Genomic DNA, 18419 nt, shown 5'->3' with positions numbered 1-18419 from the left:
CTCCTCTAGAGATAGTGTAACTTTTAATTGCTGCAACGACCGACTTTCTAGAACTATATTCCATTTCGATCATGAACTTCCCGTCCTCAGGATCAGCAACACCTACACAAAACAGAAATCATCACTCATTGATCTATCCAAAATATAAATTAGGAAAAACGTAATATTGACTCATCATGTACCTATGTTTGCATTTTCGGGGAATTCCGGTGCATGCATGGTGTCAAAATCCAAGTTACACATAAAAGGTGGAACGTCCATCGGTTGACTAATTGCGGGAGGAACCACTACATTCTCCATTGCTCCCTCACCTCCCACATCACCATCCTCGTCTTCGTCGCCGACTTCATAAGTAGTTTCCAAGTCCTCTTCGCTATCACTGTTCATTCCTTCGTACACTTCAACTTTATCATCCTCTATATCTAAATTATTTTGAATCCCATCTTCCTCTACATTTCCAAACTTAACATACAGCTTAATCTTTGACTGTCGCACTTGAGTTTGCCAGTGAATGTGGAACATATTCTGCATACTTGCTTTGTCAATGAGCGGCATAATATCAAATTGTATTAGACCACCAAATACTATAACGGGATTCTAGTACATAATATTGCTCACTCTACTCAACATATCGTTCTCCATGCTTTGACAGAGACTGTTCTGAAGCTCCATGAACGTCATGGTGCATGGAACCACAAACGAAAACAGATTCTCACACGTAAAGCTCATTCTCTTATGAGTATTCCGTATAATCTCACCGTTGTGATATATCACTAAATTTACAATACCTTCTATTACACCAGAAACACACTCAGACAATTTTTCTCTTGCCATAAATGGTACCGAGCTTTATTTTATATAGGAAAAACACTCAATAGTTAATATACAGATTACATGTTGCATCGCCAACGAATCAAAGTGCGACACATCGACTATGCTCTCCACGTATTGAGTCAACACACCTTTCACGTGTTATAGCCGCCCAACTGACACGTCTACTCATTTATAAATATATCAAATATCTCAATTTCCATTAAAAATACCAATAATATTTTCATATGAAAAAAAATGAGGCTAGTATTCTCTAATAAAAAAACGAAAAATGCCCGATATTCAACCTCCATAAAAAGGATGGAATATTCTGTTTCTCTTAAATGTTAAACGAGTTGTTAACATGCCAAAATATCTAATGCGCAGAATAGAAGTAGCAGCACTGAAAGAAAATTCCCCCATCCTGAGAAATTTTGAAGAGACAAATATATATATATATATATATATATATATATATATAGAAAATTGTTGACCGGAGGATGTTGAATATTGAGTAGCGAGCTAGTTCGATTTGCGTTCCCTGCTTCCCTTTTCTCCTTTTTCATTCCCTTTCATTTCATTGATTCGTTTTCATTTCTCGGATTTCTTTGTCCTTTCTCTGTCTTTGCTCTTTCTCTCACTCTCGCTCTCAACATTCTTCAAGCTTTCTTCCATTCTCTCCAATGGCTTCCTTCACCCTCAGACTGACCCCTTCTTCTGCCTCTTCCATTAACAAACCTATACTCGCTTCTTTTTCTTCCCACCTTAACCCACAACGCGCCTCATTCCCTTTCTCCAACAACCACAACCCCCTAAACCTTCAAACCCTGCATCATCATCATCATCATCATCATCATCATCATCTTTTCCCCGCGATTCGCCCGTTCCTTCAACAAACCAGAGGTATGTATTCTCTACAATACTTTTTTTTTTCTTTTTCTCTTTGTGTATTTATGTAGCCCTAAGGTAGTAGCTAAGATAGTGCGGTCATTGATTTGGTTCAATTGCGCAATGCTGATTCTGAAAGTTGAAGTCTCTGTTTTTCGTTATCCTTTTTTTTTCCCTCCCCATTATTTATGTTAATAGCTATTATTTTATTATTATTTTCGTGTTTCTGTGTTTCTTGTTTCGGACACAAGATTTGGGGTTTTGGTACCTCAAATCGCCTTCTATAATTGGTGACTTGAACTAAATATCAATAATGAGTTCTCAAGGATCATGCGATATTAAGTGACTTGAACTTGTTCATGTTGCTGTTATTAGGTTCTGGCCTGCTTTTGTAATTGGTTGAATGATGCTTTTAGGGTCTGATGCAGTGTGTAAATTTCAATAAGCTGCTTGTTGAATCTTTATAATACTAGTTACTGGTAAATGATTTAATGTTGATGCTAAAGAATTGTGGAGAAGTAGGTTGATATGGTGACTCAATGAGTGGTAATAAATTGGAAATAGATGCCTTGAATTTCCATGGAAATTTTCTTCGTATTTGCCCTTGGATGGTTATTGATCACCAATATGTATTTGCTGTTTTTGTTCTAGAGTCTAGAAAGAAAAGAAATTGTTATTAGTATTATTTTTCCACTTCTCGCCTTGCAATTCCATGGATTGTTAATGACATATATAAGGCCTTTGGAGTGTTTAAAGAGAACTGACTTTGATTTTTAAACTTAACGATCCCATCGCGCGCCTGTGGCCGCAAAAAATTTCATAAAAGAATTAAGCGAAAATGCCTGTTGACATGTGGTTAATCATCTGTTTTAAAATAAAGACTTGCTTTCCTTTTTGTGGAAACTCTGTTCTAGAGTGCAGAGTTGTTGTAGTGAGTGTGAGAAGTAGAGAGAAAATGCAGAGCTGAGTGAAAAGATCAGAAAATGAAAGCTGGTTTATGGTGATGAACCTCACCTTGCTAAACTACACGTTAGAGCTTACGTACACAATTAGCAAGCTAACTAACTCTAGTTAACCTTCCAACTCTAGCTGTTACACTTGAGTTAAATAACTAACTTCCACTACTGTAACTACTTAAATCAGCTGGCAGCATTCAGCTACACTTTTCTAACCCCTTTTTGTAAAATACTATCTAGAGAAAGGGCGAATACATCCATTCATGTGAATATCATAGTTGAGATGTAGATAGTGTTATGTCAAACAGTTTAGTCACCTAGAGAAATGCATTCGACCATTCAGATCATGTATTTCTTTTTATTCTCAGTAATTTTGAGGGGGGAACTGTACTTGAAATTTCATGGAAATTGGAAATGGATTTAGTCATAGGAATAGAGGTTGAGATATAATTTATCTAATGAAGGTTCCTTGTCCATCACTAGTGCCCAGCATAACTTGCTGAGTTATGACTTATTATAGGAATATAATGCAAGTTTGTTACCTATAATTATGTTGGTAAGACCGGAAAAACCAGAATACAGGATCTTCATGAAGATTTATTCTTATGACAACAAATCACAAGAATTATAGACCTAAGGTTCCTTTGCTTGTTTAAATTCCGAGGAAGTTGCATTTTTTCCTAGTTGATTAGTGGGTTGATTCCTTGTTTCAGTTTGTAACTTTATTCCAATAATTCTAATCCTTTCAAGTTTTTAGAACTATGTAGCCAACTTGAAAATTTGTGGAAATTGTTTAATTATTTGTGTAGCCCTTCTCAAGTCTCCCCCTTCTCCTTTCTCTCTTATTTTGAGCACCCAGTGTTGTGACTGCTTTCGAGTCATGTCTTTTCTCCTTGTGGTTCTGTTAACAGGCTTGAATGTATCTGCTACCTGATCTTTACTATATACTCAAATAACCAGCAAGCTTCTAGTTTGCTTGAATAAAATCACAGTTTTGGAGTATAATCTAACAAATGAGATACATTTTCTTCCCTCCACTACAAAATGAAAAGGCTAAGACATAGTGTGTATGCGTTTGTTGAAAGATGACACTAGTTGTCGGTTAAAGGTTAATTCCTCTATTCATTGATGTTTCCTACTGAGTTGTTCGTATTTCCAATTTGTCATATTTGGTATGTCAATATGTATTATGGCTTGAGTCATTAGATGGTTTCTTAATTCTTTGTGCTTGTTATTGTTTAGCAGCTACACCAGTAACAAAAGACCTGTGGGAAAATTTGATTCTGAACAGTGAAACCCCAGTCCTTGTTGAATTCTATGCAAATTGGTGTGGCCCGTGCAAGATGGTACACCGGGTGATGGATGAGATCGAAATCGAGTATGCTGGGAAACTCAAGTGCTTCAAGGTGAACACAGACACTGATATGGAAATTGCTGATGACTACGAAATTAAGGCTGTACCAGTGGTTCTGCTGTTTAAAAATGGCGAGAAATGTGATTCTGTAATTGGCACCATGCCAAAGGAGTTTTATGTGGCTGCCATTGAGAGGGTGCTCAAGTCTTAAATATGGATTGCTGCTGCAGAAAACTTCCGGGCGATAGAGGAAATGATAAACACTTGCTCTTCTATGTCATGATGATTTTTGGTCAATTTTTCAGTTAGCATGTTAGGCTATTCAACATTACTGAGTACTTGTACATATGTTGTGGGCGTTCTTCCATAACAGGTGCTAGACTACTAAGAGAACGATACACCTCAATCTCTTGAACTTCCTTTGATGGAAATTCTTCTGCTACATGAGATATGAGAGTTGAATTTCATTGTTCTGTGGTTATCTGACCTGAACAGTAGTTATTCTGAAAGTACGATTCGATCACCTGCCTGATATGCTCATTCCCTGTGTTAAAAAAGTTTTCCTTTAATAATTCTAAATAAAGTGCTTGTTTTCCTTTAACATTTCCTACTAATAACGCTATTGAAAAAAAAAGGCGATAGCAGATGAAAAAGACTAAAAGAGAGGGACATGTCTAAAATGAGCACAATAATTATGTATTTATTGGATGTGTCATATTTATATAGATCATTATATTTTATTAGATGAAAATTAAAAATTAATATAAAAGAAGAGTATTAATAGACTCTAATAAATACAGAATATTTTAGTATATAAATAAATACTTTAAATGACAATATTTTAATATATAATACTTTAAATAGCAATAGAATTTTTTATTCTTAAGTAATTAAATATAAAATATATAAATACAAAATATATGAGTATTTTTTATTCATTAAGATTAATTATTTTGTAAGAAATTTTTATAATATTAAAAAATTATAATAAAATAATATTTTAAACTGTAATATAAAAATATAAAATAATTAAAATTTAATTTTATATTACTGGACAAATAATTAAACTATTATATTCAAAATTTATTAAATAACTACTTTTGTTAAGGATATTATTATATAATATAATTTTTCATCAAAATATTTTAAAAGTATAATTTATTTAAAATATTATATATACATAAAAATATTAATTTTTTTCTCAATATTTTTTTAGAAAAACAGAATAAATAATATAATTCTAAATGTATGCTTATCACATTATATATTTACTTATATTAGTTTAACCTAAATTAATCAAACTTATGTAATTAAAAATATAAAATATATAAATAAAAAAATATAAATATTTTTTATTCATTAAATTAATTATTATAGAAAAATTTTCTGTAATATTAAAAAATATATTAAACTAATATTTTAAAATGTAATATAAAAATATAAAATAATTAAATTTTATTTTATATTACTTGATAAATAATTAGATTATTATAATCAATACTTATTAACTAACTACTTTTGTTAAAATATACTTTATTTGAAATATTATATATATATATATATATATATATATATATATATATATATATATATATATAATACATGAAAATATATTTTTTAACTTTTTTAGAAAAACTGAATAAATAATATGCATCAACTACATATATGTATCATATGTGTTTGTAAAAGTGATTGATATAGGACTAGTATATACTTTTTTATTCTTTAGATTCTCTAATATATATGTCACCTCATGGCTCTCTCTTCTAGTCGTTTTTATTCATATTTATTTTGTGGTAATATTGAGTAGATAATAATTTAAAATTATTTTTTAAATTTAACATTTATAGTTTTATATATATAATATTTATAATTATATATTTATAATAAGATCATTTTTTATTTTTTATTATTTCTAATATATTTATGAGAAATTGGTATACAAATATCTTTCACAAAATATTTTTCATCATATATAATTTATTAAAAATATATTTTGTTAAATCCAAGAGTAAAATATATAATTTTTTTAATTTAAATGTAACAAATTTAATATGTTATCTGATTTTAATGTTATTATATTATTATAATTATTTAATATATAAAAAGAATTAATAGATAGTATATATATATAAAGAAGATTATCACATATTTTGTAACACCTTAATTACCCTAAGCCTTACCTTTAGCTGTAAAGCAAAGGTTAATCAAAGGTTACAACAATTCTAAGGCTTATACATATTTATATATAAAAGGAGATAATATATTCTAGAAGCCCGATGAAGGATTAAGCTAAAAAAAGAAAAAAAAAACAGAATTACAAAAGCACGAAACATTCACCTGAAGCTAACGCATAAGATACAAGGTATACATGCAAGGGAATAGAACATATATAGATATAAGAGTATAATAATCATAAGTAACTAGCCGCAGCTCGCGGAGTTTAAGCCGACTAGTTATAAAGATGGTGGACGAAATTGTGATCCATATTCTTTAAGTTGTACTCATTGTAAAATTATGGAATTTGAAATTGGCACGAGTGAACACAACTCCGTTCAACTAACCAGCAAGTGTACTGGGTCGTCCAAGTAATAAACCTTACGTGAGTAAGGGTCGATCCCACAGAGATTGTTGGTATGAAGCAAGCTATGGTCACCTTGTAAATCTCAGTTAGGCAGCTTAAATTGGTTTATGGTTTCGAAAATTAATAATAAGAAGAAATAATAAAAGGGATAGAAATACTTATGCAGATTCATTGGTGGGAATTTCAGATAAGCATATGGAGATACTGTATGGCTTAAGGACGCCTGCTCTCCTACTGCTTCAACTCAATCCTTCTTACTCCTTTCCATGGCAAGCTGTGTATAGGAGTTCACCGTTCGACGATGGCTACTTTCAATCCTCTCGGGAAAATGGTCCTCTGCGGCTGTCACTCGCATGGCTAATCGTCTGGAGGCATCACCTGGCCGAAGGCTACATCCCATCCTCGCAGTGAAAACTACGCTCACGCGCTCTGTCACAGCACAGCTAATCACTGGTTGGTTCCCGCGCCTACTGGAATAGAATCCCTTGATTCTTTTGCGTTTGTCATCACGCCCAGCACTTGCAAGTCTGAAGCACGTCACAGTCATTCATTACCGGAATCCTACTCGGAATACCACAGACAAGGTTAGACTTTCCGGACTCTCATGAATGTCACCATCTATCTAGCTTATACCACGAAGATTCTGTTGGGGAATCTAAGAGATACACATTCAAGCTCTGTTGCATGTAGAACGGAAGTGGTTGTCAATCACGTGCGTTCATAAGTGAGAATGATAATGAGCGTCACATAATCATCACATTCATCATGTTCTTGGGTACGAATTAATATCTTGGAATAAGAATAAGATAGAATTGAATGAAAGAAAATAGAATTGCATTAATACTTGAGGTACAACAGAGCTCCACACCCTTAATCTATGGTGTGCAGAAACTCCACCGTTGAAAATACATAAGTGAAAGGTTCAGGCATGGCCGAATGGCCAGCCCCCATGTGGTCACAAGACCGAATGATCAAAGATCTCTAATACAATAGTTAAATGTTCTATTTATAATAAACTAGCTCCTAGGGTTTACATGAGTAAGTAATTGATGCATAAATCCACTTCCGGGGCCCACTTGGTGTATGCTTGGGCTGAGCTTGATCAATCCACGAGCTGAGGCTTTTCTTGGAGTTGAACTCCAAGTTATGACGTGTTTTGGGCGTTCAACTCCGGATCATGACGTTTTTCTGGCGTTTAACTCCAGACAGCAGTATGTACTTGGCGTTCAACGCCAAGTTACGTCGTCAATTTCCGAATAAAGTATGGACTATTATATATTTCTGGAAAGTCCTGGATGTCTACTTTCCAACGCCGTTGAGAGCGCGCCAATTGGAGTTCTGTAGCTCCAGAAAATCCATTTCGAGTGCAGAGAGGTCAGATTCCAACAGCATCAGCAGTCCTTTTGTCAGCCTTTCTCAGAGTTTTGCTCAAATCCCTCAATTTCAGCTAAAATTTACCTGAAATCACAGAAAAACACACAAACACATAGTAAAGTCCAGAAATGTGAATTTAACATAAAAACTAATGAAAACATCCCTAAAAGTAGCTTAAACTTACTAAAAACTACCTAAAAACAATGCCAAAATGCGTATAAATTATCCGCTCATCACAACACCAAACTTAAATTGTTGCTTGTCCCCAAGCAACTGAAAATCAAATAGGATAAAAAGAAGAGAATATACTATAAATCTCAAAATATCAATGAATATTAATTATAATCAGATGAGCGGGACTTGTAGCTTTTTGCTTCTGAACAGTTTTGGCATCTCACTTTTTCCTTTGAAGTTTAGAATGATTGGCTTCTCTAGGAACTTAGAATTTCGGATAGTGTTATTGATTCTCCTAGTTAAGTATGTTGATTCTTGAACACAGCTACTTATGAGTCTTGGCCGTGGCCCTAAGCACTTTGTTTTCCAGTATTACCACCGGATACATAAATGCCACAGACACATAACTGGGTGAACCTTTTCAGATTGTGACTCAGCTTTGCTAGAGTCCCCAGTTAGTGGTGTCCAGAGCTCTTAAGCACACTCTTTTGCCTTGGATCACGACTTTAACCACTCAGTCTCATGCCTTTCACTTGGACCTTCATGACACAAGCACATGGTTAGGGACAGCTTGATTTAGCCGCTTAGGCCTGGATTTTATTTCCTTGGGCCCTCCTATCCATTGATGCTCAAAGCCTTGGATCCTTTTTACCCTTGCCTTTTGGTTTTAAGGGCTCGTGGCTTTTTCTATTGCTCCTTTTTTTTTTCACTGCTTTTTCTTGCTTCAAGAATTAATTTCATGATTTTTCAGATCATCAATAACATTTCTCTTTGTTCATCATTCTTTCAAGAGCCAACAGTTTTAACATTCATAAACAACAAGATCAAAAGACATATGCACTGTTCAAGCATTCATTCAGAAAACAAAAAGTATTGTCACCACATCAATATAATTAAATTAAATTCAAGAGCTATTTTCGAAATTTATGTACTTCTTGTTCTTTTGAATTAAAACATTTTTCATTTAAGAGAAGTAAAGGATTAATGGATTTTATTCATAGCTTTAAGACATAGTTACTACATACTAATGATCATGAAATAAAGACACAAAACATAGATAAACACAACATTAAAAACCGAAAAACAGAAAGAAATAAAGAACAAGGAATGAGTCCACCTCTAGTGGCGTCTTCTTCTTGAAGGACCAATGATGTTCTTGAGCTCTTCTATGTCCCTTCCTTGCCTTTGTTGCTCCTCCCTCATTGCTCTTTGGTCTTCTCTTATTTCTTGGAGAATGATGGAGTGCTCATGATGTTCCACCCTTAATTGTTGCACATTGTGGCTCAAACCTTCTATGGAAGTGTTGAGTTGCTCCCAATAATTGTTTGGAGGAAAGTGCATCCCTTGAGGCATCTCAGGGATTTCTTGATGATGAGCTTCCTCATGCACCTCTTGAGAACCGTGAGGGGCTTCTCTTGCTTGCTCCATCCTTTTCTTGGTGATGGGCTTATCCTCCTCAATGGAGATGTCTCCTTCTATGATAACTCCAGCTGAGTAACATAGATGGCAAATAAGGTGAGGAAAAGTTAGCCGTGCCATAGGTGAAGGCTTGTCGGCTATTTTGTAGATTTCATTGGAGATGACCTCATGAACTTCTACTTCCTCTCCAATCATGATGCCATGAATCATGATGGCCCGATCCACAGTAACTTCAGATCGGTTGCTAGTAGGAATGATAGAGCGTTGAATGAACTCCAACCATCCTCTAGCTATAGGCTTGAGGTCCAGTCTTCTTAGTTGGACTGGCTTGCCTTTGGAGTCTTGACGAATGGGATTTTTGATGGTATAGAAATTCACAAATGAATTCTCGTTGCAAGTATAGTTTCTAAACCAATCATTAATCCTTTCATACAAAAAGTTGTTTGTCACTAAAACAAACCCCTGAATTTATAAACCGAAGTATTGAACCTCGGGTCGTTCTCCCTAGGAATTACAATAAAGTGTCTTGTTATTGGTTGTGAGTTATTTTTGGGGTTTTGATAAGAAGCATGAAAGATAAATGGCAAGAAAATAAACTAAAGCCTAAAAAGGTCTTGGCAAGGGTTGGTGGTCAAGAATCTCTATCCTAATTACTAACCACAATATGAGAATTGGCAAGGATTAATCTCATTAAATCATCCCCTAACTAGTAGTAAAGGAAAGTCAAATGAGCTATATCAATCCTAGTTCATAAGTCCTAACTCTCCACTAATTCAATTAGTGAGAACTAGAGTCAATGGCTCCCAATCATCAATCACTTGGACATTAGTAACTCAAGAGTTCCTAAGTTACCTTTCCAAGCCAAGAACATAAAACTCTACTCTAAAATCCAACCAAGCATTCCATCAAACACTTGGAAGGCACAAAAGGAAAGCATAGTAAAATTGCAAGAAAAGTAAATCTACACTACTCAATTGCAAGGAATTAAACAACAACAAATCAAATGAACACAATTATTATGAAGTACCTTGATTGAATTGAAAGAGAGTAGAAGAAACAAAAGTAGATCTACAACAAAACACAAGAACAACATAAAAGGAAATTACAACAAAAGAATGGAAGAAAGATGAATGTAACTACAAGGAATTGAGAGATAGAGGTAGAAGAAAGCAAAGATTAAAACCTAGATCTAAGAACTAAACCTAATCCTAATCCTAGTTCTAGAGAGAAGAGAGAGCTTCTCTCTCTAGAAACTACCTCTAAACTAATCCTAATGTGTGTAATGTGAACTAATGAGTTGCCAATCCCTTTGCTCTTCAATCCTTGGCTTTAAATAGCATCTTTGGCGCCAAAGTTGGTTAGGATTGGGCCCCACAACCCTTCAGAATTCGTTGGCCACGTTTTCATTAAAAAAGCATAAACCAACACCGACGCGTACGCGCACATCACGCGTGCGCGTCCATGGGGTGATTCGCAGGTGCGCGCAAGCGCCAGGTGCGCGCGTGCGTCCATGGGCGAGTTCAACTTCTTTGACTTTTCATGATTTCTCCACTTTGCATGCTTTCCCTCTTCACTCCTTTGATCCATTCCTAGCCTTTTCAATCTGAAATCACTAACAAACAGATCAAGGCATCTAGTGGAATCAAAGGGAGATTAAAACCATCAAATTAAGGGTTGAAAAGCACGTTTTCACATCTAAGCACAAATAAGGAGACAATCACAAAACCATGCTATTTCAATGGATAAATGAGGGTAAAAGGTATTAAAATCTCTTAGAATCAATGCAAGACAAACCGTCAAAATGGGGTTTGTCAACCTCCCCACACTTAAACCAAGCATGCCCTCATGCTTAAACCAAGAATGAAGTAAAGGTATGGCATTTATTCAATGGGAACTAAACTATATGCAACCTACCTACATGCAACTATCTAAATGAATGCAATTGCTTGGTCAAAATAAATCAATTCTCAAGAAGCATATATGCACAAGGGCTAAGGACTAGCAAGTCTAATCCACAATTGAATTGAGTTATTAAATATTTTTATAAACTTGCATGAAAAGAGATGATCATAGGTGGAAACATGTAATTGAGCATCAAACCCTCACCGGTAGTGTTTGCACTCTATTCGCTCAAGTGTTTAGGGTTGATTCACTCAATTCTCTCCTAATCATGCTTTCTAAGATTTGTTCTTCTTCTAACAATCAACATATATTTCATGCATGCATACAAGTATCATGAGGTCTTTTCTTTGGTTGTAATGGGGCTAGGGTCAAGGTAGGATGCATATTTGGTCAAGTGGACTTTGAAATTTGAATCTTTGATAAGCTTAAACTTCCCACATAACCTATGACATCCTATACACTTGAGTTCTATCCTAACTACCCATTTTTCACTTTTTCACATACTCATGTATTTTCTCTTCATTTCACAACACTTATGCATTGATCTTTATTGGACTTTGCTTTGGGGAATTTTGTCCCCTTTTTATTTCTTTCTTTTTCTTCTTTTTCTTTCTTTTTCTATATTTCTCTTTTTTTTTCTTTTTTTTTTCTTTTATTTTTCTCATTTTTTTTTATATACAAGAATCTCAATGCATAAGGTTTTACATTTGATCAATACGTGAGTATGTACCCAATTCCCACTATCTTCAATAACAATACAAAATTACCCTTTTATTCACCCAATGTCCCAAGGTTCCCACACTTGAATGATACTCACACACACTAGCCTAAGCTAATCAAAGATCCAAATTAAGGACATTTATTGTTTTTCGCTTTAAGGCTTGTAATGTGCTAAAATAAGAATAAGTGGGTTAATCGTAGGCTCAAATTGGCTAACAAAGGAAGATAAAAGGTAAGGCTATTTGGGTAAGTGAGTTAAATGAAATGATGGCCTCAATCATATAAATGCATGTATACACAAAATAATGGACATAAAGAATCAAACAATTCAAAGATTACAATCATAGAAAGAGGATAATGCACACAAGAAGGAAAATAAGTGGTTATAAGATGTAACCACACCATTAGGCTCAAATCTCGCTTGCTTGTGTTCTTAGCTCAAAAATATGATCCACAATATATATATACTTCAAGCAAGTTCTATGAAAAGTTTTGACTCAAATCAATTGGTGCCCTATAGATAGAAATCTTGAAAAATTCCATTATTTTGACTAAGCTTATTGTGTATACATATACAAAAATTAAGAGAATGCAAGTAAAAATCCTAAAATCCTAGAATGAAATGCAAAAGTGTTGGGATTAGAAACTTGTCACCCGAAATCGTCGAACGGTCGGACGACCTCCCCACACTTAAAAGTTTGCACCGTCCTCGGTGCACTCAAAGATGAGCAAGGGGGTATCTCCGGATTGCTACGTGTTCTTAGTCTTGCTTCCGTTATTGCTTGTGGTGCATTCATCATGAAAAACAAAAATATAACACCATAAGGTAGGGTGATACAAAAGCAAGGAAGCATAATTGTTGGAATGAGGTAAATCACTAGAATTGAGTGAGTGAATTAGTGTGACATTAATGACAAATAAGTGTGTGAATTCTAAATTGCGCGGTTTAGAACACACATTAGCATAAAAGTTATGTCACAAAAGAAGCATGCACTTTACTCATTCTACTATGCTTGAGATGCTTTAAGTGAACTTGTAAGGTAAAACAAGCATTAAAGAAGCATGAAAGCATTCAAGCTAAAAACATATGGATGCATATAATCATAAAATACAATGCATTAAGGTAAATGCACAACATCATCCATCAAGAGGTTGCCTAATCACAAAATAAGGCTCAAATCACATGGTGGCCAAATCATGTAATTCAAGAAGAGTTACAAGCTCGAAGACAATTCTCATCACTTGGTATTTTCCAAAAGATAAGCATGAAAAACTCAAGACCAAGTAGCAAAATATAACCTCAATCATAGGGTCCAACAAAGATTATCTAAAAACATTAATGCTAAATTAGCATTTAGGCAATAAAGGGGAAGCAATGCATAGTAAACAAAGTCAATAATCCAACACTTATGATGAAAAGAGAGAAAAATAAAATGAAAACTAAACTAAAACTAACTAACTAACTAACTAACTAACTAATTAACTAACTAAAATAAATGGTTATCAATGGTGTTTGGAAGTTTTGGATGAGGGGTAGAAGAAGGGAAGAAGAAAGGGTAAGGAAAGAAATGGAAAGAGGAGAAGAAAAGGAATGGATGGTGATGTAATGGACTCGACGCGTACGCGCACATGGTGCGTCCGCGTCGATGATTTATTCCGAGAGTTGCGCGTACGCGTCATGTACGCGGGCGCGCGGGTGGGGTTGTGCCATAGGCACAACGTTGGCGTAGCATGGGCGTAACTCTCTGGAAAATGTACCAGGAGAGCAGAAGGCATTATCGGCGCGCGCGCGCATAGTGCGCTTGCGCGTCAAACCGCAAGTTGCCAAAAGGGCGCGTACGCGTCAGGTGTGCGTACGCGCGAATTGAGTTATGCCTTAGGCCCAGTTTTCGCACCGTGCAGGCCTAACTCTCGGGTTAATACATGGAAGGTGGAACTTCTCAACCGACGCGCACGCGCGCATGGCGCGCTCGCGTGGGTGGTCAAAAATGCTCAATGTACGCGTACGCACGCAGTGCGCGTACGCGTGGATGGTGCTCTGTTTTTCAAAAATTTTGCTATGCTTTTGCACCAATCTAAGCATTCTAAACCTCCAAACAGCTACCAAGATACCATAAAACCTTATTTAACATACTAAAATACCAATTTAAACTCATCAAATCAATCAAAACAAGAATTTAAACTAATTCTACCAATATGTACAAAAAGAGAAAATGAAAAGAAGTTACCATGGTGGGGTGTCTCCCACCTAGCACTTTTGTTTATTGTCCTTAAGTTGGACTTATGGGGAGCTCCTCTCAAGGTGGTTTGTGCTTGTACTCATCTTGGAACTTCCACCAATGCTTGGACTTCCAATAAGCTCCATCATTCAAGATTAATATCTCCAAGCTTTGATGGAGTTCTTCACAAACCATGGGCTCCCAATGTTGATCCTCATGTGTTCCCGGATCCCATATTTTGTCTTCACACCCATCTCCAAGTTGATTATCATTAATCCATGTGGGTGGTGAGCAAGGTGAATTCTCAACAAAGTGACCAAACATCCTTCTAGACCCAAGCAATCTAGTTCTACACCAACTCTTACAATTAAGCTTTGAGTATGCAACCATGATGAACCTAGAATGATATTTCAAACCACTAACCATCTCCTTTTTACTCTTAAAGCCACAAATATGTTTAAGTTGACCATCCGTCTCAAGCAAGCCATATTCAAGGGGAATAATAAAGCTTAAGTATAAAGAATTTACCCACTTGAATGAAAAGATAGATGGTGGTGGCTTGGGGAGAGGTGTCTCCAATGTGCTAGTAAACTCCACTCCCTTGTTTGCTTCTTTGTCAACTTCCACCTCTTCATAAACTTCTTCGTTTTCAATCCTTTGTTCATCATTTTCATCTGGCTCTTCTCCATCACTCAAATCATAAATTGGAGGTTGAGAGAAATCTACCTCCATATCACTTTCAAATTCATTGGGAGAAGGTTCTTCAAATTCAAAGGATTCTTCACCAAGAAGATTGGATGCATGATCTTCATCACCAAGGAAACTCCATTCTTGCTTCATTCCTTCCAAGTCTTCATTCAAAAATTGTTTTGGAGATTGTGCACTTTCCTCCTCAACATCAAATTCAATCTTCTTGGAGGGGTTTTCTTCAATTCTAAGTTCCCAAGGGGGTTCCGCATCTCCTAATTCTTCAACCACTTCTTCCTCTTCTTCAATGACCATAGGTTCCTCCAATTGTTCTAACACAAAGTAGCATTCCTCATTCTCCACCGGAGTTTCCAATCTCTCCTTCATGCTATGCTTTTCAATTGATTCTCCACATGTAACCATGGGAGTGCCTTGAGTACTCAAATATTGGGAGACTAAATTACTTACTACCTTGGTCAAAGTAGCCATAAATTCTAGTGTCTCCCTTTGCATTTCTCCTTGCCCTTGGAGTATAAGGCTAAGGATTTCATCCATTGAAGATTGGAGTGGATAAGAGGGTTCATTGTCTTGGAGAAAGGGTTCATTATAGGAAGGTGGTTCTTCTTGGTAAGGTGGTGGTGTGTATTGAGGTGGTTCTTGGGAGTAGTAATCTTGGAATTGTGGTTCCATGGATGGCTCATATGGTTCAAAAGGTGGTTGGTGTAGTGGATATGAATCATGGTCATATGGAGGTGTTTGGTGAAAATAGGCTTGAGAGTGTGGTTGAGATTCATGTTGAGGATATGACTCATAGGCATATGGTGGTGGTTCTTGAAAGTCACAAGGAGATTCACCATAGCCATTGGATTGGTATGCATCATAGAATGGCTCTTCTTCATAGTGCATTGGTGGAGGTTGTTGCCACGAGGATTGATCATAAGCATATGGCTCCTCCCACCTTTGATTATCCCATCCTTGATACATTTCTTCATTGTAATCTCCACTTCCTACAACATAGTTGTAACTACACTCATAGCCAATATGAGAATTCATAGTGGAAAGAGAAAACAAAAATCAAAAGATAATAGAAAACAAGAGAAATAAAATTCTACAACTAGCAAATAAAGCAAAGAGCAAGATATTTACACTATTCACATATATACAATAACCAATAACATCACACCATTGCAATTCCCCGGCAACGGCGCCATTTTGACGAATGGGATTTTTGATGGTATAGAAATTCACAAATGAATTCTCGTTGCAAGTATAGTTTCTAAACCAATCATTAATCCTTTCATACAAAAAGTTGTTTGTCACTAAAACAAACCCCTGAATTTATAAACCGAAGTATTGAACCTCGGGTCGTTCTCCCTAGGAATTACAATAAAGTGTCTTGTTATTGGTTGTGAGTTATTTTTGGGGTTTTGATAAGAAGCATGAAAGATAAATGGCAAGAAAATAAACTAAAGCCTAAAAAGGTCTTGGCAAGGGTTGGTGGTCAAGAATCTCTATCCTAATTACTAACCACAATATGAGAATTGGCAAGGATTAATCTCATTAAATCATCCCCTAACTAGTAGTAAAGGAAAGTCAAATGAGCTATATCAATCCTAGTCCATAAGTCCTAACTCTCCACTAATTCAATTAGTGAGAACTAGAGTCAATGGCTCCCAATCATCAATCACTTGGACATTAGTAACTCAAGAGTTCCTAAGTTACCTTTCCAAGCCAAGAACATAAAACTCTACTCTAAAATCCAACCAAGCATTCCATCAAACACTTGGAAGGCACAAAAGGAAAGCATAGTAAAATTGCAAGAAAAGTAAATCTACACTACTCAATTGCAAGGAATTAAACAACAACAAATCAAATGAACACAATTATTATGAAGTACCTTGATTGAATTGAAAGAGAGTAGAAGAAACAAAAGTAGATCTACAACAAAACACAAGAACAACATAAAAGGAAATTACAACAAAAGAATGGAAGAAAGATGAATGTAACTACAAGGAATTGAGAGATAGAGGTAGAAGAAAGCAAAGATTAAAACCTAGATCTAAGAACTAAACCTAATCCTAATCCTAGTTCTAGAGAGAAGAGAGAGCTTCTCTCTCTAGAAACTACCTCTAAACTAATCCTAATGTGTGTAATGTGAACTAATGAGTTGCCAATCCCTTTGCTCTTCAATCCTTGGCTTTAAATAGCATCTTTGGCGCCAAAGTTGGTTAGGATTGGGCCCCACAACCCTTCAGAATTCGTTGGCCACGTTTTCATTAAAAAAGCATAAACCAACACCGACGCGTACGCGCACATCACGCGTGCGCGTCCATGGGGTGATTCGCAGGTGCGCGCAAGCGCCAGGTGCGCGCGTGCGTCCATGGGCGAGTTCAACTTCTTTGACTTTTCATGATTTCTCCACTTTGCATGCTTTCCCTCTTCACTCCTTTGATCCATTCCTAGCCTTTTCAATCTGAAATCACTAACAAACAGATCAAGGCATCTAGTGGAATCAAAGGGAGATTAAAACCATCAAATTAAGGGTTGAAAAGCACGTTTTCACATCTAAGCACAAATAAGGAGACAATCACAAAACCATGCTATTTCAATGGATAAATGAGGGTAAAAGGTATTAAAATCTCTTAGAATCAATGCAAGATAAACCGTCAAAATGGGGTTTGTCAAGTCTCTCTTCCATTGAGCTCCTTCCACACAAATGTCCATAAGGACTTGGTCCAACCTTTGATCAAAGTTGACCCTTCTAGTGTAGGGGCGTTCATCACCTTGCATCATGGGCAAGTGGAATGCCAACCTTACATTTTCCGGACTGAAATCCAAGTATTTCCCCCGAACCATTGTGAGATAATTCTTTGGACTCGGGTTCATACCTTGATCATGGTTCCTAGTGATCCATGCATTGGCATAGAACTCTTGAACCATTAAGATTCCGACTTGTTGCATGGGGTTGGTTAAGACTTCCCAACCTCTTCTTCGGACTTCATGTCGGATCTCCGGATACTCATTTTTCTTGAGCTTGAAAGGGACCTCAGGGATCACTTTCTTCTTTGCCACAACATCATAGAAGTGGTCTTGATGGCTCTTGGAGATGAATCTTTCCGTCTCCCATGACTCAGAGGTGGAAGCTTTTGTCTTCCCTTTTCCTTTTCTAGAGGATACTCCGGCCTTAGGTGCCATTGGTAATGGAAAAACAAAAAAAAGCTTATGCTTTTACCACACTAAACTTAAAATATTGCTCGCCCTCGAGCAATAAAAGAAAGAAGAGAAGAAGAAGAAGAAGAAAATATGGTAGAGAGGGAGAGGGGTAGGTTCGG

General features: G+C 36.0%; 1 protein-coding gene across 2 annotated transcripts; it reads left to right on the top strand.

The window, feature by feature from the left end:
• Positions 1-1192: 1192 nt before the first annotated feature.
• On the top strand, positions 1193-4548 carry LOC130954643 (thioredoxin M3, chloroplastic-like). 2 transcript variants are annotated; one of them, XM_057881398.1, is made up of 2 exons: positions 1193-1713; positions 3897-4548. In XM_057881398.1, exons 1-2 carry the CDS (start codon positions 1494-1496, stop codon positions 4217-4219), a joined length of 543 nt encoding a protein of 180 aa, XP_057737381.1. In that variant the 5' UTR covers positions 1193-1493; the 3' UTR covers positions 4220-4548. The 2 variants fall into 2 exon arrangements, with proteins under 2 accessions (XP_057737381.1, XP_057737382.1); XM_057881399.1 differs by having other exon boundaries at positions 1203-1713; positions 3900-4548.
• The last annotated feature ends 13871 nt before the right edge of the window (positions 4549-18419 follow it).

This window comes from Arachis stenosperma, chromosome 10 (assembly GCF_014773155.1).
Source record: "Arachis stenosperma cultivar V10309 chromosome 10, arast.V10309.gnm1.PFL2, whole genome shotgun sequence".
Classification (NCBI taxonomy): domain Eukaryota; kingdom Viridiplantae; phylum Streptophyta; class Magnoliopsida; order Fabales; family Fabaceae; genus Arachis; species Arachis stenosperma.
Note: the sequence above shows the minus strand (reverse complement) of the source record. Positions and strands in the feature narration are given on the sequence as shown.

What these genes read in the sequence shown, in the direction of transcription:
- LOC130954643 (XM_057881398.1), top strand. Translation starts at nt 1,494, where the DNA reads ATGGCTTCCTTCACCCTCAGACTGACCCCTTCTTCTGCCTCTTCCATT. An exon ending in GTTCCTTCAACAAACCAGAG is followed by an intron (nt 1,714 to 3,896) that starts GTATGTATTCTC and finishes GTTATTGTTTAG; the next exon opens with CAGCTACACCAGTAACAAAA.